Source organism: Amblyraja radiata, chromosome 1 (assembly GCF_010909765.2).
Source record: "Amblyraja radiata isolate CabotCenter1 chromosome 1, sAmbRad1.1.pri, whole genome shotgun sequence".
NCBI classification, from domain to species: Eukaryota; Metazoa; Chordata; class Chondrichthyes; order Rajiformes; family Rajidae; genus Amblyraja; species Amblyraja radiata.
Genome location: NC_045956.1, coordinates 175,054,789 through 175,072,314, shown reverse-complemented (window position 1 = coordinate 175,072,314; position 17,526 = coordinate 175,054,789). Strand labels below are relative to the sequence as shown.

The following is a 17,526-nucleotide window of genomic DNA, read 5'->3' as shown; positions in this document are numbered from 1 at the left end:
CCAGGAGGAGGAGATGGGAAGATGTAGCGGGTGGCCGGATCCTGTGGCAGGTGGCAAAAATGTTGGAGGATTATTTGTTGTATGTGATGGCTGGTAGGGTGGAAGGCGAGGACAAGAGGGACTCTGCCCTTGTAGGTAGGTTGCTTAGCTTTAAGCTTATTATTGTTATGTGTATCAGGGTGCAGCAAAGAGGTGTTTTTTTTTTGCATGCTATCTAAACAGATCAGATAACACTATACATAAATACAATTGTCAAATGCAAGTATACTGGATAGAGCAAAGGGTAAGATACAGAATGTAGCTCTCAGCTTTGTACAACATTAGTTATTTAGACAAGGTCCAATGTCCACAATCAGGTAAAGGTGAATTAGACAGTACCCTAGCTTGTGGAAGGACCGTTCAGAAACCAGACAACCGAGGGGAAGAAGCTGTTCCTGAATCCTGTGCTGCACACTTTCAAGCTTAGGAAGTATGGAGATGACATGGATGAGGTATATAAATCATGAGAGGAATAGATTGGGTAGATACAGTCTCTTGCACAGAGTAGGCGAATCGAGGACCTGCAGGCATAAGTTTAAGGTGAAGGGGAAAAGATTTAATAGGAATCTGAGGGGTAGCTTTTTCACACAAAGGGTGGTGGGTGTATGGGACAAGCTGCCAGAGGAAGTAGTTGAGGCAGGGACTATCCCACCATTTAAGAAACAGTTAGACAGATACATGGATAGGACAGGTTTAGAGGGATATGGGCCATACACAGGCAGGAGGGACTAGTGTAGCTGAAGGGCCTGTTTCCACACAGTATGACAATGGAATGGAGGGGGATGTAAGTAGAGGAGATTCGTTTAACTTGGCATCATATTCATCACAGACATTGTGGGATATAAGTGCTGTTCCTGTGCTGTACTCTTCTTTGTTCTATGGAACTGTTGATAAAACATGTCCCCTTCCTGATTTGGTGATGCACGGTAACTGTATTCTAAATTCACACGTGGGAGAGAACATATATATTATTAAATTCATGAGTCAATATGTTGTATCTTTCAGTTTCAATAAACGGAAGATCACTCAGCACAATTCAAGAGTTTATTGAATTTTTGACTTGTAGGAAGTCACAATATTGCAATGCACCATTTATTCCTCGTGCCACCAACCCCAATGGATTGATAAACCGTAACAGTTTTTACACTGTTCAAGCCAAACAAAATCTAAAACCCTCGGCAGTCGCATCTATCCAGAATTTCGTCATGATACAACTATAATAAAAAATTATTGCACAATTATGGACCCAAATTCTGTACATAATTACATTGGTTAACAATTTTTTTGATCAAAGACAAAAATACATTTAAGCAGCAGAAGCCTAACGTACACACTGACAGAATGAGGCAAGACTTTTTACACAAAGGATTCAGCACAGTTATCCGATAGTTAATTCCAGCCTTAGACCAGCCAATTCTAAAACGGAAGACCATGCAATCAATACTGACAGCAGATACTAGCACTGATGTTGCTTAAAAACTAAATAAAATCTCTACCAAATTATGTGCCCAGCTGATGTCACTGACCAACTCAAAAGAATATGATTTGGAGGAAGTATGCGAGAGAGAAGGATAGTTATGAAGCTGCTGTTCAGTCATCAGTACCCTGGCAGCAGAAGACTAACCAATATAGGAATGCCCTTTCAAAGCCTTTCAGTTCTGCACTCTGACCAGAAGGTGCTTGGATGCCAATCCAGGCACGTGACTCAGAGGGAAGATGGACTTCGATGGACAAAAGAATATCACATCCAACAGAAATTTCACAAGTAAAAATACATTTGAGGGTTTTGCTGTAGAAACAAAAATACACAAAAGGACATAAATTGCTAGAATAACTCAGTGGGTCAGGCAGCGTGTCTGGGGAATGTGGAGAGGTGACGATTCGGATCTAAAGTAGAATCTTGACCCGAAACTTCATCTATCCATGTTCTCCGAGGATGATGCTTGACCTGCTGAGTTACTCCGGCACTTGGTGTCCTTTTGTATAAGGGTTTAGTGCTCTGCTCATGAAGGAAGAAGGGTCTCGACCCAAAGTGTCACTTATTCCTTCGTTCCATAGATGCTACCTCACCCGCTGAGTTTCTCCAGTATTTTTATCTACCTGCTCATGAAGAAAAGTTGCTTTACACAACAAAAATGGAGAATTTGACGTACTCAGACAGAAGACTGCAGTTTATGCAAATCTGCATGGCAGTAGCCAGCAAAATGTATGGAACATGGCATGCTGACTTGGATAGAGAGCTCCATGCAGTGGTATTTTTTATTTAATGCCAGTTTGTCCCCCATTACCCCAAATGGTAACCGACAACATTTAAGAATGACAAGGGATTTTCCAGTTGCTGGTGAAGATGATCTTGCAGAACAAGTCTTTGACCACTCCAGCTCTCTAAAGCAAGCCTAACCTAAGGAAATTCCTGACTGGCATGATCTTAAAAAGCAAGGTCAATGCAAAGGCGGGAGCTATGCTAAAGCATATCAGGCAGCCAAAGGTTAGGAGCTGTAGCAAGCGCTTATCAAGTTTCAGCAATCGCAAAATTAATCTCAGCTCTCAAGTCAGCATCAATCTTTATGCAAGACAACTGCCCGTGGTGCTGATCGGGGGAAAATAAAAGAAAATTTGTGAAAATATAACATTTGGATGTAACACTGGAAATCCAGAGCAGAAAACTGTGAAAAATCACAGAGGAAACAACACAATTAGCAGCATACCGATGTTTACAGAGGTATTACAGCATATGTTCTCTGCACAGGTTAGGTGCCTGCCCTGTTGAATACTTCCATTTGCTTGAAATTCGAAGCTCACCACAATAACTCCTTCAACATTCTTAATACAGTCTTGGCCACCAATTTTCAAGATTTCATTCACAGACCAATGATTTTTAGATAAAGCCATTTTGGGGACAATTTGTCCATTTTACCTATATGTCTTTGGACAGAAACCATAGGGAACTGTTCAACAAAACCTGAAGAGCGGACAATTAATAAACAGCGTTAACAAAATGTCACTTGTAAAGACGCCCATTCCCGATCGAGATCATTAAAAATGCATAAACGTTCCTTTGACCGTGAAACTTGCACAGCAAGACAAATATTTCAAAATACATTAGATGTCTTGACCACTAATCCGGTGGTCCGGTTAACATTCTCCCTTATCTATACCATTCGTTGCACTTTCACATCAATGCAGGCATTCTAACTCTATGTTTTGTTGCAGGCAGGGAACAAACAGCAAGCAGATAGATGGGACAAGGTGAATGGCAGCTTTGTTTTTCTCTCTCCATGGACGCTGCCAGCCCTGCTAAGTATTTCAAGCCTTTTCTGTTTTATATCACAAACGGCAGGGTCCCTTCCGTTTTTTTGTCTTCTGGGTGATGGATGATTGTGCTCTTGAGACGAGGACCAGGTGAAGGAATGGGAAATGCAAGTCTCCTTAGTCAGCAATGGAGTGCTCGTCACACTGAGAAGTTTAAGTTTGCACTTTCCTCCATAATGCAGGCACCTGCTCCGATCGACACCTGCGCGTATATAAAAGCGAGCTGGTGGAATCAGTGACAAATTAATCGGAGTCTGTGTAAGAGAGGTAACCTCAAGGCAAACAGTGTCTCTCATTGGTATAGCCTTACCCATACACTTCGGGTCCATACTTAATTTTTTAAACGTTTAAACTTTCAGTGTGGAAGTACAGCAGGCCGCCACTTGGCCTTTTAAGCTTTGGCAACTCGCGGAAGTGACAAAGCCTGTTTTCGTATTCATTCAAGGACATTGGCTGGCCACCGTGGAATGAAATAGAAGGGCCCGTGGATCAAGAAACTAGAGATCGGCCGGGTTGACTTTCCACTGCTAGGAGACTGATCCCCTCAAAGTCTTGCCTCCACTGGTACTCAGTGTCCGTGATCTCTGCCTCAGCGACTGCTTGTCCGGAACCTCAAAGCCTTCGAAGAGAGTGTTGCCAATGATGTCCACGGCCTCTGGGCGCTCCCCGGGTTCAGGAGAAAGCATTTTCTGCACCATTTCATGCTGTGCCAGAGATTCATAAAAATCCAGAAGTTAATTTCCATAGAGATTAGTTCACTTCTCCTCACTTTTCGTTTAGTTTAGAGACACAGCGTGGAAACAGGCCCTTCGGCCTACTGAGATTGCACCGATCACCGATCACCCGTAGACGAGTTCTATCCTACACACTAGGGACAATTTACAGAAGCCAATTAAACTCCAAACCTGCACTTCTTTAGAATGTGGGAGGACACGGAGCATCCGGAGAAAACCAACGCGGTCACAGGGAGAACATGCAAACTCCGTACAGATAGCACCCGTCGTCTGGATCAAACCCCGGGTCCCTGGCGCTGTAAGGCAGAAACTCTACCACAGAGCCGCTGTGCCACAGTTCTGTCATGGCTTATATTTTTACTTTATGAAAGACTTGCCGATACTGGGCCTCTCCGATACTGGGCACTGAGCTTTAGGATGTCACTGATGTGATTCACCACAATTGTACTGGAGATGAGGGCTTCCTTATTATCCCATGAAGGAAGTTCAACTTTGAAGGTAAATTTGAGAGACTTGTGGATAGGCACATGGTTATGCAGGGAGTAGTGGAACATGGCTGTGCAGGGAGTAGTGGGATATGGATTACATGCAGGCAGATACAAGTTGGTCTTGGCATTATGTTGGGCACAGACATTGTGGGTCGAAGTACCTGTTCCTGTGCTGTATTGTTCTATGTTTGATGTTCTAAACACAAATGGCCTGGTTTACCTTGTGTTATCCTCCGGAGAATAGCACAGGGTGTTGAAGCAGAGTATGTCAGAGAGTCATACAGCAAGGAAACAGGCCCTTCGGCCCAACTCACCAACAAAGGTGTCCCATCTACACTAGTCTCACCTAGCCCCAATTGGCTCATATTACTATCAACCTTTCCTATCCATATACCCATCCAAATGTCTTTCAAATGTAATTATAGTACCCGCCTCAACTACCTCCTCTGGTAGCTCCTTCCATATGCCCACCCTCTTCCGTGGCCCTCGGATTCGTATTAAATCTTTACCTCTCACAAACTTATGTCCTCTGTTTCTTGATAGCCCTACTCTGGATAAAAGTCTGTGCATTCATCTGATCCATTCCAATTCACCCCATCTGTTTGTAACGGGAAATGTCTGCACGTTCAGACAAGTAGTTAGATGAGTCAGAGAGCATTAAAGGTAAAGAAGATGTGGTGGTGAGGTTTAAAACTAGACATCTATGCCTTCTCCTGCGATTTCAAGTGCCATGGGCGGAGGGAGCATGTGGAAGAGAAATAGGTGGAAACCAAGAACAATCCAGATGATGCGTGCTCAGATGATTCTCCAGCCTGAACTGCATCAGGTACAGGCAATCGCTTCAAGCTAATGGATGCGAGGAGGATGTTTCCACTAGTGGGACAGTCTAGGCCCAGGGGTCATGGCCTCAGAATTAAAGGATGTTCCTTTAGGAAGGAGATGAGGATAAATGTCTTCCGTCAGATAACCTCAGATAAATGTGAGGTTATCCATTTTGGTGGCAAAAACAGGAGAGCAGACTATTATCTAAATGGTGGCCGACTAGGAAAAGGGGAGATGCAGCGAGACCTGGGTGTCATGGTACACCAGTCATTGAAAGTGGGCATGCAGGTGCAGCAGGCAGTGAAGAAAGCGAATGGTATGTTAGCTTTCATAGCAAAAGGATTTGAGTATAGGAGCAGGGAGGTTCTACTGCAGTTGTACAGCGTCTTGGTGAGACCACACCTGGAGTATTGCGTACAGTTTTGGTCTCCAAATCTGAGGAAGGACATTATTGCCATAGAGGGAGTGCAGAGAAGGTTCACTAGACTGATTCCTGGGATGTCAGGACTGTCTTATGAAGAAAGACTGGATAGACTTGGTTTATACTCTCTAGAATTTAGGAGATTGAGAGGGGATCTTATAGAAACTTACAAAATTCTTAAGGGGTTGGACAGGCTAGATGCAGGAAGATTGCTCCCGATGTTGGGGAAGTCCAGGACAAGGGGTCACAGCTTAAGGATAAGGGGGAAATCCTTTAAAACCGAGATGAGAAGAACTTTTTTCACACAGAGAGTGGTGAATCTCTGGAACTCCCTGCCACAGAGGGTAGTCGAGGCCAGTTCATTGGCTATATTTAAGAGGGAGTTAGATGTGGCCCTTGTGGCTAAGGGGATCAGAGGGTATGGAGAGAAGGCAGGTACGGGATACTGAGTTGGATGATCAGCCATGATCATATTGAATGGCGGTGCAGGCTCGAAGGGCCGAATGGCCTACTCCTGCACCTAATTTCTATGTTTCTATGTCAGAGGGTGCTGAATCTGTGGAAATCATTGCCACAGAAGGCTGTAGAGGCCAAGTCAATTGATACCTTTTATGGCAGAGATACATAGATTCTTGATTAGTACGGGTGTCATGGGGTTATGGGGAGAAGGCAGGAGAATGGGGTTGAGATAGATCAGCCATGATTGAATGGCAGAGTAGACTTGATGAGCCGAATGGCCTAATTCTGTTCCTATCACTCAGGAACCTATCGATAATGGATAATGGCAAAGAATCAGAGCAAGATGACATGATCAACTCTGACAGATTGATCAAGATCAATAAGTAGGTGGTTGGAGTGTTAGCTTACACAGTCAGTTTCCGTTTGTTACCGTTGTGATGATGTTTCACTACTGCAAATGAAGCTGTGGAAAATGATGGATGGGGAGCTGGGAGACAATGATGATGGTGCTTTGAATCCTCTGCCTGAGGGAAGCACATGCAGACCAAACTAACTACTGAAATGGAACTAAATACCAGTTTGGAGGCAGACAGTTTCAGGACTTGGAGAAATGGCTGTCATTAATTATATTGATGACGCAAATGGCCTTCTCCTGTGCTGCGTAATTCTAAACACGAACTCAAGAACCATTTAGAACTATTCATTTTCATCCACCATAGAATGCTACTTTTCATCTGAGCAAGTGAAACCAGCTATTTATAGCACCTACGTGCCTTCAAGACTCAAGAGTGTTTTATTGACATATGTCCCAGATAGAACAATGAAATTCTTACTGCCTGGATCACAAACCTATGTAATACTTTCCCTAAAGGCTAATACCTCTACTTTCCTCCTTTCTTCAAAACCTCTCATTGATCATGCCGAGTCAAGCTTTGCAACTCAGTGTCAAACATCAGACCAAACAACAGCACAGGGATGGCACAGCGGCAGAGTTGCTGCCTTAGGCCCGGGTTTGATCCTGACTATGGGTGCTGTGTGCACCGAGTTTGTACGTTCTCGTAACTGCGCGGGGTTTTTTTTCAGGTGTTCCAGTTTCCTCCCACACTCCAATGATGTTCAGGTTTGTAAGCTAATTGGCTTTGACAAAAATTGTAAATTGTCCCGCGTGTGAGACAGTGTTAAATTACAGGGCGATCGCTGGTCGGTGCAGAGTCAGGGAGCCAAATGGCCTGTTTCCGTGCTGTATCTCTAAACTAAACTAAACTTGAGACTTTACTCTACATTGAAAGATTCAATATAAGCGCAAGTTGGTGTCACTGCTGAAGAAAGATGCATGTAGCAACTCACTGCATTCGAAAAACTATTTTTTATTGTTATTTTACACTAGAAATAGACTGGAGGAACAGAGTGGCCACAACTTTCGAGTTTCATTCTTAAGCCACCTCAACCCATGTGAATTAATCAAATATCTGGTACAAATAACCCTAGACATGGCCGTACGATACCACATCCTTAACAACTTACCTCCTGAAGATATTCCTCCAGGAATAAAGGGGGGAACTTTAAATTCCGAACTTCTGTTAAGGTCTGTAAAAGGAAACAAGATCCTTGCTGGATTCATGCAGCTTGAACAATACTCAAAAAAGCATACACCATACCATATAGCAGCCCACTTGATAGGGACCCCATCCACAACCATTTCACTGTACCTCAGGGTATACGTCACAATAAAGGACTATGGAACTATCACTCACTCCAGCACTTGCATATTTATTGCAACAGTTCAGAACTGCCAAGGACACTGTGTGAAGCTAGGAAAGAAATTGCAGGAGTCCTGGCTGAAATACATGAATCCTCACTAGACATAGGCGAGGTGTGGGAAAACTGGAGGGTGGCTAACGTTGTGCCTCTATTTAAGAAGTATTACAAAGAAAAAGCTGGGAATTATTGACCAGTGAGCCCAACATTTGTGGGAGAAAAGTTACTGGAATGGATTCTGAGGCATAAAATTATAATGCATTTACAAAGACAGGCTGATTCCAGATAGTCAACATGACTTTGCCTCACAATTTAGAGTTTTGAGGATGGGACCAAGGTGGTTGATGATGCATGGCAGTGGACAGAGTTTATATGTACTTCTGCAGGACTTTGATAAGGTATTGCATGGCAGCTTACTCTTTAAAATAGATGACATGCGATCAAAAGAGAGCTGGATAGTCGAATACAGAATTGGTTTGATGGTATGAAGCAGAAGGTGATGGTGGAAGGATGTTTCTCAGTCTGGAGACTCAGTGTTCGGTACCTTTGTCGTCTATGCTTTAGGTTTAAGGCTTAAGCAAGGCATGATAACAGGTTTGCAGAAGACACTGAAGTTGTGGTATCATAGACATCAAAGCAGATTATCAAGAATAAAGGCAGGATATCAATCAGATGGATAAGCCAGTTGAGGAATGGCAAATGGAGTTAATTCAAATGAGTGCAAGGTGCTGCACAGTGAATGACAACGGAGTACAATTACATATTACTCTGAAAGAAGCATCACAGTGATCAGGGTGATGGAGGAGGCTTTTGGCATGCTGGCCTGTACCACTTAGGCCATTAAGTATAGACGTTGGGACTTTTGTTGGGGCCAAATTTGGAGTGTTGATCATGTTTTGGTCATGATCTCCGTTTTGGTCATGCCTCCACCGGAGATGTTATTAAGCTGAAAAGGGTGCGGAAAAGATTTATGAGGATGTTCCCAGGGCTGATGGAAGTGAGGTATAGGGAAGTGTTATGCAGGCTGAGACTTCATTCGTTGGAGCTCAGGAGGGTGATTTTTTGTTTTTGTTTAAGGAGATGTATAAAATGAGGGGCATAGATAGGTTGAATGCATACAACCGCATCATCACTCACTACCCTGCCACTCAACAGTCCCTGCCCCCGCACTGCCTAATTGGGGAAATTAATCAAAATTAATTACGTTTAGAGGGATATGGATCAAATGCTGACAAACGAGGCCAGCTTATCTGGGCATTATGGTTGGTATGGATGAGATGGGTTAAAGAGCTTGTTTCTGTGCTAAACGACACCATGACTCTGCAGCGCCCCAACCTGAAATGTCGACTGTTCGTTTCCCTGCACAGATTCTGCCTGATTTACTGAATTCTTCAACAGCTTTCCATTTTTGATTTTTTTTTTTTAAGGCATAAAGTTGTGCTTACCTGGACTCTCTCCATTTGAGTGCTGAAGGGATACAGCAACTCGAACAGGATCAGGCCCAGGGAAAAGATGTCAACTTTATGGCAGTAAGTGTTTCCAGATATCTGCAAATTGCAAAAGAAATGGTATTATCAATATCACAGATATCCACCCTTTTGCAGAGGTAGCATTTACCATGTTCACTGGAAAATAAATGTGTGGATGACTTCACTCACCTGCTCTGGGCTCATATAGAGTTTAGTGCCCACTTGCCCTGTGTGTCTGGCATACACTGGCATTGGTGTAAGTATAGACCCCTCCTCTTCGTCTTGATCCATTGCCGTCACCAGCCCAAAGTCACCCACTTTCACCACATCATCCAATGTAAAGAAAATATTTGAAGGCTTTAAAAAAAGAAATAAAAAAGGAACCCATTTCAAACAAAAGAATACAGGAACGAGGGTGATATTTGCAGGGGCGTTATTGAAAGAAATGCAATTAGTTCAAAAGTTATGTGTAGGAAGGAACTGCAGATGTTGGTTGATACCAAAGATAAACAAAATGTTGGTGTAACTCAGCAGGTCAAGTCGGAACCCTTCTTCAGATTGAAGTTAGAGGTGGGGGAGAAATAAACTGGAGACGTTAAAATGCCGGAACAGATCATGGCCGGCAAAAGATGACCTCAGGTAGGGTGGAGCCATACTGACCTTTCTTTCCTGGGCCTCCTCCACTGTCAGAGAGGCCACACACAAATTGGAGGAACAGCACCTCATATTTTGCTCGGGTAGCTTACAACCCAGCGGTATGTACGTTGCTTTATTTAATTTCAAGTAACTGGCATTCCCTCCCTTCCCCTCTCTCCCCCACCCTAGTTGTCCTACCAGTTCCACTGGATGCATCCTTGTATCCCTCTTGTTATCACACTTTCTCCAGCTGACAAGGGCCATTATGGGCTCCACCTTTCCCAAGGTCATGGAGTGATGGAGTCATGGAGTGATACAGTGTGGAAACAGGCCCTTCGGCCCAACTCGCCCACACCGGCCAACAATGTCCCAGCTACCCTAGTTCCACTTGCACGTGCTTGGTCCATAACCCTCCAAATCTGCATATCCATGTACGTCCAACTGTTTCTTAAACGATGGGATAGTCCCTGCCTCAACTACCTCCTCTGGCAGCTTGTTCCATACACCCGCCACCCTCTGTGTGAAAAAGTTATCCCTTGGATTCCTATTAAATCTTTTCTCCTTCACCTTGAACCTATGTCCTCTGGTCCTCGATTCTCCTACTCTGGGCAAGAGACTATGTGCATCTATTCCTCTCATGATTTTGTACACCTCTATAAGATCTCCCCTCATCCTCCTAAACTCAATGGAATAGAGACCCAGCCTACCCAACCTCTCCCTATAGCTCACACCCTCTAGTCCTGACAACAACCTCGTAAATCTTTTCTGAACCCTTTCAAGCTTGACAATATCTTTCCTACAACATGGTGGCCAGAACTGAACACAATATTCTAAATGCGATCTCACCGACGTTTTATGCAACTGCAACATGACCTCCCAACTTCTATACTCAATACTCTGACTGATGAAGGCCAAAGTGCCAAAAGCCTTTTCGACCACAAAAAAGGTTATCTTTTGCCAGCCCAGATTTGATCTGGCCTTTTTTCGCCTCCTGTTTAAACTATGCCTGGAGGCGAGACCACTTCAAACCTAATGCATCAAATCCTTCTAGCAACGAGGCATCAAATCCTTCTACACAACAAGATACAAAATGCTGGAGTAATTCAGCGGGTCAGGTCGCATCTCTGGAGAACATGGAGGTGTGATGTTTTAGGCCGTGATTTTTCTTCAGAAGGTCTGAAGAGTTCCGACCTGAAACATCCATAAGTGACGTTGTTCTCCAGAGATGTTATTAAGTGACCCGCTGAGTTACTCCAGCATTTGTATTTTGTTGTGCAGAAAGATTTGATGCCTCGGTGCCAAGACAGCGTGGATTGACATACTTTACAGTTTGTGATTTTTAGGATATTGTACAGATTGTCAGGCCAGCATGTGTTGTCAGCTACAACTACCCTGAAGCATTGCATGTACGTTTCTTAAACCAACAAAAAGCAGCTCAACAAGTGGATAGGTACAAATCTACTCAAATGGTAGTCGACAGAGAGCAAGGACCAGGATTTGCAGAGAGCGTAGAAAGTCCCGGGGCAAAACACCTGAAAATATTTTGTCTTGGGTTCATGCTATATGCATGAACTAAATGTCAAATATCCTTCTGACCACCTTGATCTCATCAATTCACCATTTTTGAAATAATTGTAATAATTGTAATAATAAGTACATCACCTGAAACAGGCAGTGCAGCAGGCAGTGAAGACAGCGAATGGTATGTTAGCATTCATAGCAAAAGGATTTGAGTATAGGAGCAGGGAGGTTCTACTGCAGTTGTACAGGGTCTTGGTGAGACCACACCTGGAGTATTGTGTACAGTTTTGGTCTCCTAATCTGAGGAAAGACATTCTTGTCATAGAGGGAGTACAGAGAAGGTTCACCAGACTGATTCCTGGGATGTCAGGACTTTCATATGAAGAAAGACTGGATAGACTCGGCTTGAACGCGCTAGAATTTAGAAGATTGAGGGGGGATCTTATAGAAACTTACAAAATTCTTAAGGGGTTGGACAGGCTAGATGCAGGAAGATTGTTCCCGATGTTGGGGAAGTCCAGAACAAGCGGTCACAGTTTAAGGATAAGGGGGAAATCTTTTAGGACTGAGATGAGAAAAACATTTTTCACACAGAGAGTGATGAATCTCTGGAATTCTCTGCCACAGAAGGTAGTTGGGGCCAATTCATTGGCTATATTTAAGGGGGAATTAGATGTGGCCCTTGTGGCTAAAGGTATCAGGGGGTATGGAGAGAAGGCAGGTACAGGATACTGAGTTGGATGATCAGCCATGATCATATAGAATGGCGGTGCAGGCTCAAAGGGCCGAATGGCCTACTCCTGCACCTATTTTCTATGTTTCTATCACATTACCGTTACATAGCTCACAAATCTCTCAACTGTATCCCACACCAGGGAGGCTAACATTCTATTAACCTCTCTTGATGATTTTCAATTAACTTCTGGGTCAAAATCCCAAACTATCCATGCCCCTCAAATTGATTACATACTCAACCACAGTACATTGAAGTAAAGAACAGCTCTCTCAGCACACAATGTCTGTGCCAAATACGATGGAAAGATAAACTAATCTCCTCTGCCTGCTTGTGATCCAGATTCTCCATTCCCAGCCTGTCCTGTCTCCTCCGCCACCGCTGGTAATGCGTCCCACAGACCTATCACTTTGTGTAAAAAAAATTTAAAAATTCTCCTGTACATCTCTGTAAACATAGAAAATAGGTGCAGGAGTAGGCCATTCGGCCCTTCGAGCCTGCACCGCCATTCAATATGATCATGGCTGATCATCCAACTCAGTATCCTGTACCAGCCTTCTCTCCATATCCCCTGATCCCTTTAGCCACAAGGGCCACATCTAACTCCCTCTTAAATATAGCCAATGAACAGGCCTCAACTACCTTCTGTGGCAGAGAATTCCAGAGATTCACCACTCTGTGTGTGAAAAATGTTTTTCTCATCTCGGTCCTAAAAGATTTTCCCCTTATCCTTAAACTGTGACCCCTAGTTCTGGACTTCCCCAACATCGGGAACAATCTTCCTGCATCTAGCCTGTCCAACCCCTTAAGAATTTTGTAAACGTTGCCCGTCTCACCTTAAAGCTATGACCTCTGGCGTTTAACATTTCTACAAAGTTGTGACCATCTACCTCATCTTTGCACAAAACACTTGCCCCCGGTTTGCCAGTGTGGTTTGAACAACTGTACTCCATAGATATGTGCACATTCATGGACAGTCCCTTTTGCAAACATTAAGGTGACAATTCGGTGCTCCGCACATGTTGCATTATACCTTAAGATCCCTGTGCATTAGTCCTTTGGTGTGCAAAAAGCAGACAGCATCGGCCATCTGCAAAAATATCCGAAGACAGTCAGTACGGTCCCGTTCCTCCATGCGACATCGACCATTCATCCAGTCCTTCAGCGTCTCTTTCTGGCAGAGCTGCATCTGTATGTACAAGTAAACTTTGGGGGAGCTTTGCTGCTTCACTTTCTCTTCCACTCCTTTGGACAGACCCAGATTTAGTGAGGTGGGTCTTGGTGGAGAACATGATAAAGTACAGTCAGGGTGCAGACCCTCAGTTCTACTGTTCACCTCCACCCTAGACGTGGTGGTTTGCTTGCCACTGCTGCCTGTGCAATGGCATGATGGCTCGAGGCCTGATGCTTGTTGGCAGCCCGAATCTTCAAACACAATGTCAAAGGAAGCAGTCTTGTCATCACCCTTGACTTTACCAGCAGCCGTTGGGAATATTTCAAAGGAGTTTGTCAGGTTGGAGTTTCCATCAGTTTCACCCGTGGACAGGTGGCCATTCTGGTCACATTGCCTGCGCTCTGAGGGCTGGTTAACATCCTTGGAAAAGTCCAGACACATGCATAGCTCCGACGACGAAGACTGACTCGCAGCAATCACAGAGTAGGAACTGAACTTCACAGAAGGCGCAGAGGTCCCCGCGCAGTTTCCCACGACCGGATTCTTCAGCTGGTTGATGGAGGGAGAACTCGCAGGCCATTCAGTACTGGGAAAGTGAAAGCAGGGACAAAATTAAACTCAAGTCACGACTTTATGCAAAAGATGCCTTCTTCCGCTATAAATGTGAACGCAGGAATTCACAGAGGAAATATTTGAAGTTATAAATAAAAATAAGAGGAGGGAAAAAAAGATATGCATACATGCAGATATAAAGTTACATGTGCTATAGCAATTTTGGCCCTTTTTGGCATTTCAAAACAGGATTTGTGGAATAAACAAAACCAGATGTCAATTCTGAAAAGATAGAAATGACATAAAATAACAGAATAGTGGAGCACAGGAACAGGCCCTTCAGCCCACAATGTCTGTGCTGAGCATGATGCCAAGTTAAACTAATCTCCTCTGCCTGTACATGATCTATAGCCCACCATTACCTACATATCCGTGTACTTATCTAAAAGCCTCTCAAATACCCCTATTGTATCTGCCTCCACTACCACCCCAGCAGTATGTTCCAAGCATCCACCATTGTGTAAAAACATCCCTCACATCATATTTAAACATTGCCCCTGTTACACCCCCCCCACAGTCTTTGACATTTCCACCCTGGGAAAACTGCTGACTCGTCCCTATCTATTCCTTTCATAATTTTTATATCCTTCTATCAGGACTGTAAAGTGCACAAAGAGATGAGATGCTCTTAGTCAGAATTATATTGGGCATTGTTATAACAGGGCAGGGGGTCACGATCTGATGAGTTTGAGTGGGAGTGGGATGTAGAATTAAAGTAGCAATCAGCATGGAGCTTAAGAGTCCTCTCTGTGAACTGAACGCAGGCACTCCATAAAAGCGGACAAGACTGCTGATTTGATCAACGTAGACAGATAAACGCATTGTGAACAGAATGCAATGTAAGTTGTGCAAATGAATCACTGCTTCACTTGGATAAGACTGTTCAGGTGCTGGATGGTGGGAAGGGAAAAGGTACAAGGCCAGGATACATGGAAGCAAAACTAATTCCTGTTTGGGAATGAAGCCAGTTGCACACGCAACCCAAAAGTTGATAAAGCCTCTGAATACACTCTTTTTAAAATAAAGGAAAAGGAAACGCAGATCAGGAAAAAGTCAGAACAATCTTTCAATTACAGATCAGTAAATTAAAAATACATATCATATCCCAGGAAACTACAGATACAGAATAAGTTAAGATGGTTAAGGTCACAAATATTTCCTTGGGAAGTCCGCAACTCATAAAGGGAACATAAAGATGTGGGAAATCTGACCTGTAAGAAAATAGATTCTTTCTTGTATTTACAGTATGTCCTACATCTGACGTACTAATCACTTGTGTGTTATAAACTGCAATTAATGTGGAATAGTGTTTGGGACAGGTTGATGACCTTGATGAGCACCTGAAGGCACTCCCTGGAGTTTAGAAGGATGAGGGGGACCTCGGTGAAATTTACTGAATAGTGAAAGGCCTGGATAGAGTGAATGTGGAGAGGATGTTTCCACTAGTGGGAGAGTCTAGGACTAGAGGCCTTAGACTCAGAATAAAAGGATGCACCTTTAGAAAGGAGATGTGGAGGATTTCATTAGTCAGAGGGTGGTGAAGCTGTGGTAATTGTTGCCACAGACGGCTGTGGAGACTAAGTCAATGGATATTTTTAAGGTGGAGATCGACAGATTTGTTGATTAGTAAGTTTGTCATGGGCAATGGGGAGAAGGCAGGAGAATGGGGTTGAGAGCGAAAGATATATCAGCCATGATAGAATGGCGGAGTAGACATGATGGGCCGAATGGCTTAATTTTGCTCTTAGATCTTCTAAACCTTACAACACGGCAATATTTATTTACCCTTCGTCCTCGAGAAGCTGCCGGTCCATCTCCTCCTGCCAGCCTTCAGGAGGTGCCTCCAGCCAAGCGTTGAAATAGCGGACGATGCCTGGGTGCTCCAGTTTAGCTAGTGCCTTCACCTCTCGCATAACCTTCTCCCGCGCTTGATCACTGCGGAATCACAAACAATAAGATGAGGACACACCGATCACAAGTCCTCAGTACACAAAAATGGAGCCACAGGAAGGAGAGCAACAGAAGTTCACTAGACTCGTGCCAGCAATGGCTGTTGCATCTTATATGGGGAGATTATGGGGGACTGGAACTGCATTCTCCAGAGTGCGAATGAGAAAGGATCTCATTGGTTACTGTGGACTGTGGTTCCCACCTGTTTTGAAAGGAAATCAATAATACCAGTGCCGAAGACGAGTTTAGTTTATTGTCACGTGTACTGAGGTACAGTGAAAAGCTTTTGTTGCGTGCCGAAAGACAATATGATTACAATTGAATCATTTACAGTGCATAGGGATTTAAAAGTATGGAGCAAAGTGACATGCCTCAATCTACCGACGTGTGGCACTAACGTCCATGGTGATGAAGTGCTTTGAGAGGTTGGTTATGGCACATACAGTATCAACTCCTACCCGAAAAAGAATCTGGACCCACTACAATTTGCCTACTGCCACAATAGGTCAATGGAGGATGCGACCTCGCTGGCTCTCCACTCTGCACTGGACACTTGGAGAATCAGAACACAAACGTCAGGCTGTTGTTAATAGACTACAGCTCAGCATTCAACATCATCGGCCCCTCCAAGCTGGTTATCAAGCTCGGGGAACTGAGTCTCTGTGTATCCCCTTGCAACTGGATCCTCGACTTGGTCACCAACTGAACACAGTCAGTTTGAATTGGCAGCAACACTTCCTGCTCATTAACCATCAGCACAGGAGCACCTGAAGCTCAGCCCACACCCCTACTCTCACTCTGTACTCATGAGTGTTCCAACACCATCTTTACATTCGCCGATGGCACCACCGTTGTTGGACACTTTACGGATGATGACGAGTCAGATGGGAGAGAGATCAATCGATTGACCGAATGGTGCCAGAATAAACTTGCTCTCAACATCAGTAACACCTGGGACGCTACATCTTGAAAATATCAGACTTGTCTTAGCGGAAAAACCAGAGCATTTTTCGAAGACATGGACACCATTCATTGATTTACTACAAGGATAGTATGGGTGCAACACAACTTTGGAGTTAAATATAATTACGGGTTGGGTGATGGGTGGGGAGGTATGCGAGGCAGGTATATCACCACCTTTTGCTTTTCTTTCTGTTTTTGTCTTTTTATTTCTCTACGTCTTCCTTATTTCTTTTACTTACTCCCTCTTTGGCTACACCACTTTGGTCGTCTAGGGGTTCTATCCTTGCACATTTCACTTTTCCTCTTTCCTGCTTTTTCTTTCTTCTTTTCTCTCAAATATAGCTAAAATCAAAATTGAAGCTGTATTATGTCATATGCCGCTGGTTAAATCTTTGTACACTTGCTTCTAATAAATAAAAATTAAAATTAAAATTA

General features: G+C 43.8%; 1 protein-coding gene across 1 annotated transcript in view; it reads right to left on the bottom strand.

Moving 5' to 3' along the window:
* Nucleotides 1-1,068: 1,068 nt before the first annotated feature.
* The window catches only part of eif2ak3 (eukaryotic translation initiation factor 2 alpha kinase 3), a 94,278-nt gene continuing 77,820 nt past the window's right edge, over nucleotides 1,069-17,526 (bottom strand). The window contains exons 12-17 of the mRNA XM_033035494.1: nucleotides 15,964-16,113; nucleotides 13,426-14,152; nucleotides 9,692-9,859; nucleotides 9,479-9,580; nucleotides 7,800-7,862; nucleotides 1,069-4,055 (exon numbers count right to left, since the gene is read on the bottom strand). Of these exons, the coding sequence (XP_032891385.1) occupies nucleotides 3,879-4,055; nucleotides 7,800-7,862; nucleotides 9,479-9,580; nucleotides 9,692-9,859; nucleotides 13,426-14,152; nucleotides 15,964-16,113 (1,387 nt within the window). The 3' untranslated portion in view covers nucleotides 1,069-3,878. The remainder of the gene's footprint in view (nucleotides 4,056-7,799; nucleotides 7,863-9,478; nucleotides 9,581-9,691; nucleotides 9,860-13,425; nucleotides 14,153-15,963; nucleotides 16,114-17,526) is intronic.